Raw genomic sequence first — 10844 nt, forward strand, 5'->3', positions numbered from 1 at the left:
GATCCAAGCCAAGATGCCATTGGCCTTCTTGGCCACCTGGGCCACTGCTGGCTCATGTTCAGTCACTGTCAACCAACACCCCCAGGTCCCTCTCCTCCAGGCAACCTTCTAACCACTCTTCCTACACGTCTGTAGCTGCTCAGGGTTGTTGTGCCCCAAGTGCAGGACCCGGCATTTAGCGTTGTTGGGCCTCCCACCCCGTTGCCCTTTAGCAGCTCGGGGCAGCCGGTCTCAGGGGCGGGCTCTGTGGCCGCTGCTGACGCTCCACGGAAACTATTCCCAGTGGGGGCGGGGCCGAGCAGCAGCCTCCTTCCGGCGCGTGCCCGGCGCTTCCGGCGCGGGGCCCCAGCCGGCCAATGGCAGCGCGCGGCCGCCGGGAGCCGGGCGGAAGTGCCGCGCCGCCCGCGCTTCCGCCCTCCCCGCGGCCCCGCCCCCCGCTGCCCGCGCGCTTCCGGGTCGAGTCGAGTCGCGTCGGGTCGGGACGGAGAAGCCGCCGCCGTCGCGGGCACCGAGACACCATGAACCGGTTCTTCGGCAAAGCCAAGCCGAAGGCACCTCCGCCCAGCCTCACCGACTGCATCGGCACGGTGAGCGCCTCCCCCGGCGGGCCCCGCCGGTGCGAGCGCGGGGTCGGTGCGTGACCGGGACGGGGCGGCGGGGCGCGCCGGGCCCGCGGGATGGGGAGGCCCGTCCCGGGTCGGACAGGGCTCGGAGCGACCCGGCGTGGTTGGGGATGTCCCTGTGCCTGCGGGGGTTCGGCCCGGTGACCTGTGAAGGGCCCTCCCAGCCCGAACCATTTGATTCTGTGACTGACGCCCCGTGTTTGCCGGGCTGTCGGTTTGCGTTTCGGTGTCAACCGTGCCCTGCGCTGCATCAAAAGAAGCGTGACCAGCAGGGCAAGGGAGGTGACTCTGCCCCTCTGTTCCTCTCTTGTGAGACCTCACCTGGAGTATTGTGTCCAGTTCTGGAATCCTCAACATAGGGAGAATATGGAGCTGTTGGAACGGGACCAGAGGAGGCCTACAAAGATGATCAGAGGGCTGGTGCACCTTCCATATGAGAACGGGCTGAGAGAGTTGGGGTTGTTCAGCCTGGAGAAGGCTCCGAGGAGACCTTATAGTGACCTTCCAGTACCTGAAGGGGCTATAAGAAAGCTGGGGAGGGGCTGTTTACAAAGACTTGTAGCAACAGGACTAGGGATAATGAGTATGAACTGGAGAGGGGCAGATTTAGACTAGATATAAGGAGGAATTTCTTCACAATGAGAGTGGTGAGACACTGTCCTGGGTTGCCCAGGGAAGCTGTGGCTGCCCCATCCCTGGAAGCGTTCAAGGCCAGGTTGGATGGGGCCTTGTGCAGCCTCATCTAGTGGGAGGTGTCCCTGCCCATGGTAGGGGGCTTGGAACTAGAAGATTTTTTTACGTCCCTTCCAACCCATACTATCCTATGATTCTACTGCAGATGAGCTTGCTAACCTTGCTTGTTTAATGTTGAAGATGTGTGCAGATGAACAATTCAGCTTTTCATAGTTCATCTGGGCTTGCTTAGGAAACACATGGTAGAACACTTTACAGGTGTTGTAAGGTTACCCTGTCTGAAAAGAAGGTTAAGGAGAAGTTTTAAGAAGGTTAATGTTGTAGTTTCGTAGTCATCTTTTGGCTTCTAAGTTTGTGAAGAAAACTCTGGTATGCTTTTACAGATCCTTCTGTTGTAAAATGATTTTAAAAGGTGAAGAAAGAACACTGAGGTCTTGAATATTTGTAGTTAACAAAGTAAAGTATCAGTGGTTTTCAGAGTCAGGTGAAAGGTCAGTAATGGTTGTGGTATAAAGGGGGATTAACTAAAGTTAACTAAGCCTAACTATCTCTGGAACCTGACAACAAAACACTGCCATGGAAAAATCACTATTTTCCTTAGAGAAGACTTATTTTGCTGCCAAGTGAAGAGACTCTCCAAGTTAATTGCCTAAAACTTGTCAGTGCGATCTACACAAACCCATGCACATCAGTCTCTTGTAGATACCAGTGGCTGGGGTGAAGAGAGAATTAGTCATAGTTTGTGCTTTTCCCAGTGTGTTATTTTACTGGCAAAGAATCTGTATTGCATTTTTAAGCCCAAACATAGCTCCAGGTATGTTTAGCTAGAACAGTAAATAAAGCATGTGCTTGAAAACAAGGATTAGCTTTTCCGTTTTTACCGTAAATGCTTCAGTGGGTGGCTAGAACTCCCATATCCATCTGGGATACTGTTATTGATGCTTCAGTGGGTGGCTAGAACTCCCATATCCATCTGAGATACTGTTATTGATGCTTCAGTTTGCGAATTTGGCAGCATAAGCTGAAGACCAGGAAACCTTCTTTCTGTCACAACAACTCTGAATTAGTCCGTTAGATCTCTTTCAGGGCTGATTTTGCCAGTTGCAAGTCAATGTGCATTTTCTAATGTTGAGGCAAATCCAACCAAAATTTAGTTATGCCAGCAGATCGTCTTCTTTTAAGAGAGTTTGTTCAATCCCCGTAGATTTTTTTGGGCGCATATTGATGTAATTTAAGCAGCTGTTGTGATTGTCAACACCAGGATTTTAGGGTTTCTTTTCTCAAAACAAGTGGCTGTCAGTTCCACCCAGCAGGAGCTGCGTGCAGTTTTGATCCTTTTCTAGTTGTCTGTAATTCCATTCTCTGAAAACTTGGCTCTACAAGACAGCAGGTTAACTGAAAACCAGAATTTCAGGTTTATTTTATGTAGTTACGACCTTGGCAACCAATGATGAGTTACAGGGTGGTTTTTAAGATATAAACCAGTGTTGGTCAGCTCTTGAGAGATAAAGGTCTAGCTCCAAGCACAGGTATTTGGCATGAGGAAGTCTATAAACTGCTGTTGTCATTACTGAGCTCCATGTAAGCCTTTTACCCTGCTTTGACATCTTCCAGTTTCTGTGGTTGGAACTAAAATTTAAGAGTTCTACATATTACTAAGTGGGGAGAAACAGACATCCTTTTACAAGTTCTGTGTTTAAGGATTAACTCTTTGTGCCAGTTTACATGGAGTAAGGTATCTGATTGGTGAGAGACTTGCTATATTTTCAGTTCATTTTCGCAACAGCTAAGTCTTTAGTACAGGTCCTGCTAAAGGACTAGAGATGCCATTAGATTATTTTCTTACATGGTATATAAGTTATTATTAAAGAGAGCTGTGTACGATAGTAAAAAACCCTGTGCTGTTTCTTTACCATGTTAAATTCAATAGTTAGTCACATCACTTCTGTGTTGTCTTCAATCTTAGGGATATTTTGATGTCCCCTTTGAAAGAATCAATTTGCTTTGTAAAATCTCTTACCACATTATTTCACTTGCAATTAGCCATTAAATGGCAGTTGGGAATTACTGTATTTGGCGAGCAATGGTTAATATTCACAGTTACCATGTGCTAAAAATATAGGCAAGTCTTTGACAGTGATTATTGCTATTTTGAATGTTCTTCCCTGTGTATGCCAAAGTTGAATGACTGAACTCATTAAGATCAGCACACAATGCGCTTTTTTTTTTTTTTTCTGTGGCAAGAGAACAAGCATCAACTTAAAAATCTTCAATTGTGTAGAGCTCTTGCACTTATAGAGCTGGTTCTGTGGGATGGCTGATCTGAAATGTTTACTGAAGCCTGTGAAACACTTCTCCCTAGTTTTCTTGGATGTCTGGTTACTATGGAGTTTGCCAGCTGGCTGTGTGATGCCCTCCTGTCTCCCCGCTTACTCCCCATGTTTATGTTCCCATTCTCTGCCTTCTGGCTCTTGCTCGCTCTCTTGCTGTGCCTGCCTCAACATTGTACTTAGTGGCAAATCTTTTTTATTCTTGCTGGCTGACAAAATCAGATGACTCAAAGCTGTCACGAGGCCAGTAGGAGGAAGGATGCATCAAGAACTGTGGCGTTGGTGTTGTTTTTACTTTGAAAAAACACTCTAAACTTACATTTTTTCAGAGTAGTAATTAGGAAACATAGGAACAAAGCTGAGGTCCTGTGTAATGTGTCTGTGCAGTTTTTATGTAGATAATCAATGTAGGAGGATCTGTCTCTGTTTAAAGCTTTTACTGACTAAAAGAATCCTTGTAAAAACAAACCACATAGCTGTTTTTTCCCCTGCGAGGGAGGCTGACCTCAAAGATGCTTTTAGCTGATGAGGATCTCGAGGAGGTGTTACACTGTGAACCTGCAAGAGTTTTAAAATTGGAAATATCTCTTTTTCTTGCTAATAGTAAAATATTTGGTATAATAGAAAGCTTAATACAATTTCTTTCAATGCCAGCTGTGCCCAGGCACTTTAAAGTCTTGTGTGGATTGTTCATATCAAACGTTCTGCTCAAGATGCTTCTGGCAAATGCATGTTGCTGTAATAGAGCAGAGATTTAAAAGGATCATTGAGACACCAGAATGAAAATCCACATAATTGTGCATGCTTAGCCGCACTATTAGCAAGTCAGAATTGTAAATTTGCACTGATCAGTCTCACGCTATAATTGGAATGTCATTATATTCTAATCCCTAGAGAGGCCACTTGGAATGAGACGTTAATAAGCTTTATTTTGTTGCTTCAAGAGAAATGCTGTGATAGTCAGTTCACATTAAGGGGCCTTACTTTGTTTTTTTAATATGAATTTGTGTACGCTATTAGAATGATCTATACCCATGCTTAGTTATGTAATTAATTGCCATAATGACAGCTCTGTGATACGCTTTGCTCCAGGGCTGTTAGGATTGACTGCTGGGGGTCTCTTACTGAGCTACGCAGCTACTGCTGGGATTTGGAGCAAAACTGCTGTATTAATTCAGAGTCGCTACCAGGAGGAACTGCAGCATTCGAGCTCCCTTTGTGGGAAGCAGTGGGAAAAGTGTCTCTCTGACAAAGAAATTGGGCACCTTTGAAAAAGTAGTTAAGTCTGGGCTTCTTATATGTAATCGCTAATACATGTGTCATTCAGAAGGACTGATGTTCTATGCCCACCAGGAATAAACCTCTAGCCTTGGTGAACACATCCTTCCCCCTTTTGCATTGCCCTCATATCTGCAGCATGGTACACTTCTGTTTTCCTTTGCTTATTCTGGTTTAGACCCTGATACTGTATGTTGTTACCAGAAATTCCTAAATAGAGATTGTGACTTGAGTGGGTGTGCAAGGAAGCATCTCAAAGTTATGGGAACACGTTAAAACGGCACAGCTTCCTGTAACCTCAGAATGTTTCTTGTGCTCCTTGCAGAAGGTGTTTCACTTGGTTCTGGTTTTGGATTCTCTAAAACTAAACTGTTTATAAAACCACTGAAAAAAAAGAAACAATTTGGTTAGAAGCACAATAAAACACTGAAGTTCTTCTTTTTATTGTCCCATGTCTGAGTAAAACCTTCATGAATGGTGTTTTTGTGCGTTTCACGTATTAAAGGTGGACAGCAGAGCTGAGTCAATTGACAAGAAAATCGCAAGGCTTGATGCAGAACTGGTGAAGTATAAGGATCAAATGAAGAAGATGAGAGAAGGGCCTGCAAAGGTAAGAATCTTCTGTGGTATTTAAGAATGAGAGGATGTGACTCATGCTTCTTGTCATGTGGTGGAGCTGTTTAGCCGGTTCATCAGGTTCATAGAATTGCATCTTGCCCTACTGGATGGGATATAACATCCTGTAGGATTGTTTTAGTTCTGAGGCATCTCTTAGACATTCGTATTTGAACGGCGTTTTAACTGGCTTTTATTTCCTCCAAAGTGTAATATAATTCCTTAGTCAGAAGTATCTTGCTTCCCTTCTTCCTTCTGTTACCTGAATTAAGTCTGGTAGAGAGTCTGTTTTGTTCATCACCCAAAATATAAAAGTCTGTACTATGCAGAAAGGGGGGAGTAGGAAAGCCCATTTTTGAAAGGGAATGAACATATAATATTAAACGTATCTAAAAATAAACCTATCTTATGTAAACAGTATTGTTAAAGTACCTTTTGCAGTATTATTTCATGCTGACTGTTGAAGTCTTTTGATAAAGATGATTCTGTTGGACTAGGTTTGACTTTGTATTCTGCTTATCAAAAAAAAATTAAATTCAAAAGCCAGAAATTTTTAAAGTATTTCCAATTAGAAGCTTATATACAAGCCTATTCAGTTAATCAGTAGTGCAGGACAAATGCTGAATGTGACTATTGTTAAAAGTCTTTGCACTGGTAACTAAGGAATCTTTGCGAAAGCTGAAATGCAATACATTAGGTTTAAGTAGCATAATCATGAGTAAAGTCAGATATTTTTTCCTAATGTTACTATATTGTGTCTTTCAGAATGCAGTAAAGCAAAAAGCATTGAGAGTGCTAAAGCAGAAGCGAATGTGAGTTTAAACTTTTCTCAGTTTGGGATTAATGAACACCGGTTTTCTTTAAGGGGTACTTGCTGAGTATTTGTTAATTCTTACCATCCAAAATATCCTATAGTAAGGAACACAGTAGTTTAGGTGAGGAGGACTGCTTGGGTTTGCTTTTGGGTATTTTCTTTTCTTTTTTTTTGACTGCGAATTTTATTTGACAGCTGTGGATTGCATAACCTGCATCTCTTCCATTCTGCTCACAGCATTATTGAGCTGTGGCACACATCTCTAGTGATTAAAACTTTTGCTATGTCCTCACCTACTGGGTACGCCTATACAAATGTTGTTTTGCCATCAGTTAAAACAGAAGCTTAGTTCAGGGGTAGCGTCGTTAAGTTTAAATACACAGAAAAGCATAACGGCCAGATATTTATGAAGCTTTTTATTCTGCAGTGATTGTTTGTATTAAAGGTTTTAAAAATTATCTTATGTTTTGACTACTGTTGCTGATTTTGTAAATTTTTAAAAATTTAGATATTTTTTTTTTTTTTGCAATAAATAGTGTCGTGTTTTAAAGGTGCTTGCATTGTTTTTAACAGGTATGAACAGCAGCGGGATAACCTGTCACAACAGTCTTTTAATATGGAACAAGCTAATTACACTATTCAGGCACTGAAGGACACAAAAACAACGGTACGAGTATAGTAATCTCACATTTATCTAACTTGTGTGTGCTGCACCAGATACAAGCATGTTGTTTGACTCTGTTCTAGGTCGATGCAATGAAACTGGGGGTGAAAGAAATGAAGAAAGCTTACAAGCAAGTCAAAATCGATCAAATTGAGGTGAGCTTCTATAGCTTACATTGTCAGAGAACAGAAACAGTGCACTGAAACAGTGATAGGTATACTATGTAACTTAAAGATAAGCTGGCTGCTTTAGTTTACATGAATTTGCCTCCCTTTTTTCTGGGACCACCATCATAATTCCTTCCTGATTTCTCTGGTGCTGCACGATCAGTTGTTTGCCTTCTTGCACTGATTGTTTTCTTTTTTTTTGCTTGCTGGGCTAATCTTTAATCTCTCCCTTACTTTCCTCTGCACTTCACTATAAGTGAATTATGGTGCATACTTCCTGCTATGGCTTTTTTTGTCTTCCTCCCCCCTCTCAAATGTTAGCAACATGTGGATTAGTCCTTTACTTCCCCAGTTCCAGGTAGTGCCTGATTTCTTATTTTTTTTTAAAAAAAGGCAAAACAGCCAAAAAAACCCCATCAATACCAACCAACGAGAAAAAAACCCAAAACCAGCCAAAATCTCAAGAGGTCTGCAAAGCCTGGCCCTGTCTTCAGAAAATGCATTAACCCCCCACATAATAACTCTAAATATAAAGTCTACTGTGCTTAAACTCTTTACAAATGCCAGTGTAAAATTCCTTTGAGGTTCTCTTTCTTATGCTGTTTTTATATATGGGCTGCATTGTAAACCTTTTGCCATGTATTGTTTCCTTGCTGTACTCAAGTGCCAGTAGGTATGCAGAAATAACTTCTAAATTATGCTGTGGCACAGCTCAGGTTAATGCTTCTTCATCAGACGGTAGGTTTAATTTCTCTAGATTTCATACTCTCCTGCTTTTCAAGAAAATGCTGGACTCTGGATAATTTATTAGAGGTTTTCTGTTTACCCTGAAGGATACTTAAACTGATTTACAGAGATATTATTTCAAGGTTCCTCTTTTTCTACCTGTTATGTTTATTATAATTTTAGTAGTAGTTAAGGCTGCGCTATAGTGATAAGTGCATGTGTCTTGTATTAATGCTCCTTCAAAAAAGGGCTTATGCATTACAAAAATTTGAGTGCCTTATTCAGTTTAATAATTCCAGTATATTTGATTAAGCTCTGATAAATTTAACTAAAACTATTACATGTGGACCTATTGAAATAGTTTCTTTTTCCAGGACATACAAGATCAGTTAGAGGATATGATGGAAGAAGCTAATGAAGTCCAGGAAGCACTGAGTCGTAGTTATGGAACACCAGAGATTGATGAAGATGACTTGGAAGCAGGTGAGGAGGGTGGAGGATGACTTTTACATTTTATATTAATGTAAAAGTCATCATGCAGTCATGCACTGATTTTTAATGTCATTAGCCAAATATTTTAAGTGTGTTTAAAAAAAAAATTAGTTTAAATCACTTTTTTTTAAAACATAAAAGCTGCATTTCCTTTGCAAGCAGTAATAAAAGTACCACATAAATATGAGATATACAAATAGAATGCAGTGAAGGAAAGAAAGTTTTCTGTTTTGTATGCGTGTGTATTGCTAACTGATGACTTAAATGCTAAATGCATATGAATATAAGCGTTCAGCATGAATCCTGTTTCTCTTTAAGAAAAACTTTCTTTTCCAAAAGGATTTCTTGGAAAACTTTTAAAACCTACATAATTAAATTTCAGAACTGGATGCGTTAGGTGATGAGCTTCTTGCTGATGAAGACAATTCCTACTTAGATGAAGCTGCATCTGCTCCAGCACTCCCAGACGTCACACCTACTGACACAAAAAACAAAGTGAGTCCTTTCATTTTTGAGTCATAGAGTAGAATCGTTAAGTTTGGAAAAGACATCTAAGATCATCCAGTCCAATCATCAGCCCAACACCACCTTGCCTGGTAAACCATGTCCTGAAATGCCACATCTACATGTTTTTACAACACTTCCAAGGGATGGAGACTCCACCACTTGCCTGAAAGCAAAATACACTTTTTTGTTGTTTTGGATTAATCCCACTTGTATTGGTTGCTTGATATTTGTAATCCTTAATATTTTGAACAAAAATGGATGTTGAATCTTACATATGAGAGAATACAGTAGACTTAATGCTCCTTATTATATTTTAAAGAGCTAAAATGGCATTTTGTAACTCCTATCTAACAGTGTCAGACTGCAAGTAGAATTTAGGTGTACCATTACAGCTCCTAGTATAGTTATTCTTAAAAGCAGAAGAAACTCTGTATGTTTGCTTGTGGGGCTTTAATATAACCTCATAGCGAGGAAGAACACTGGTGCTCTTATTCTGATCTCCGCTGTCACACTGTGACAATTACAGAACCATCACACTATAGAAATCATAAGGAAACTTTTGTGCAGGGTTCTGGTTGGTGGAGAGTTGTTAACCTGCTGCTGCTTTTTGTTTCTCACAGGATGGTGTTTTGGTGGACGAATTTGGATTGCCAAAGATCCCTGCAACATAAATGTTTCAAAAGCACAATGGATATCATGAACTACGCTTTACAAATCAAATTAAGAATTTTTTTTTTTTTAAATCCTGGAGAACTTGTCCTTCCAGTGTAACCTTAATATCACTACATCCTAGAGTGCAGTATGAGTGGCTGGTGGTGTTCTTCCTTTGAGGAAAGTTGTTCTACTACTGACTTTTCTATTAATGGAAAATTCGGCACAATTCCCTTTGGTGGAAGCAGTCACATACATTTTGATTTCTGTGTCTTATGGACGAAGTAGTATGTGAAGAGTATTGGTGGCTGTTGATAGCTTTATTTTGACTTTGTATTATGTTTCTCTTTCTTGAAACTAAGACCGTATGTTGCTGCTTACTCTCTGTAAAATAGCTCCCTTATTACTATGCTTATTTGATAAAAGAATTGAAAGCAATTTTTAAACTACAGCAGTCTTGAGACTTTTATGCTGTATCGTACTTGTAACCTTCTTGAAAGCTGTAATAAAATAGGGTTAACTTCATGTTCTATGGAAACATAAAATCATGTAGATGAGCTGCTCCTTTTGCATGGTGTTTCTGGTAATTAATCTGGTCTTAACTAGTCTTCTGTCTTTATTGGTGTTGCGTGCTGCTCAAGTACAGCCTCTGCCAGAGCTGGAGTTTAGTTCTGATCATAAAAGCCACTCGTGCTGCCTTTTGCACTTTCATGTTTACACCAGGATTGTTCTGGCCAGGTCGCTCCTCCTGTCAGGAGCCACTCAGGAGTGACAACAAAAAACAACCAGAAAAGCAGCACCCTAGCAAAACCAGCTGAATGAAACCTGCTGATTTTCATTCACTAGCTGCAGATCTGAACCTGGCCTCTGGTGCTCATGTTTTTCAGGCCTGCAGGCGAGGGTTGCTGAGGAGAGGCCACGGGTAAGGCCTGGCGCAGTGTGCCGGCAGCGCGGCTGGCTGGTAATGGCTGCTGCTCCCTCAGGAGGAGGGAATCCATAGAAGCATAGAAGGGTTTGGGTTGGAAGGGGCCTTAAAGATCATCCAGTTCCCACCCCACTGCCAGGGGCAGGGACATCCCACTGGATCAGGCCTCCCAAGGCCCTATCCAACCTGGCCTTGAACGCCTCCAGGGATGGGGCAGCCACAGCTTCCCTCGCTAGATGGGGGTGCTGGTTGACAGCCGACTGAACAGGAGCCAGCAGTGGCCCAGGTGGCCAAGAAGGCCAATGGCATCTTGGCTTGGATCAGAAACGGCGTGACCAGCAGGTCCAGGGAGGTTATTC

General features: G+C 41.9%; 1 protein-coding gene across 1 annotated transcript; it reads left to right on the plus strand.

The window, feature by feature from the left end:
- Positions 1–448: 448 nt before the first annotated feature.
- Positions 449–10085, plus strand: CHMP5 (charged multivesicular body protein 5). Its single transcript, XM_069853359.1, has 8 exons — positions 449–587; positions 5430–5534; positions 6305–6351; positions 6927–7020; positions 7101–7172; positions 8285–8393; positions 8785–8897; positions 9530–10085. The coding sequence occupies exons 1-8, from the start codon at positions 519–521 to the stop codon at positions 9578–9580; spliced, it is 660 nt and encodes a 219-aa protein (XP_069709460.1). The 5' UTR covers positions 449–518; the 3' UTR covers positions 9581–10085.
- The last annotated feature ends 759 nt before the right edge of the window (positions 10086–10844 follow it).

This window comes from Phaenicophaeus curvirostris, chromosome 3 (genome assembly GCF_032191515.1).
Source record: "Phaenicophaeus curvirostris isolate KB17595 chromosome 3, BPBGC_Pcur_1.0, whole genome shotgun sequence".
Classification (NCBI taxonomy): Eukaryota; Metazoa; Chordata; class Aves; order Cuculiformes; family Cuculidae; genus Phaenicophaeus; species Phaenicophaeus curvirostris.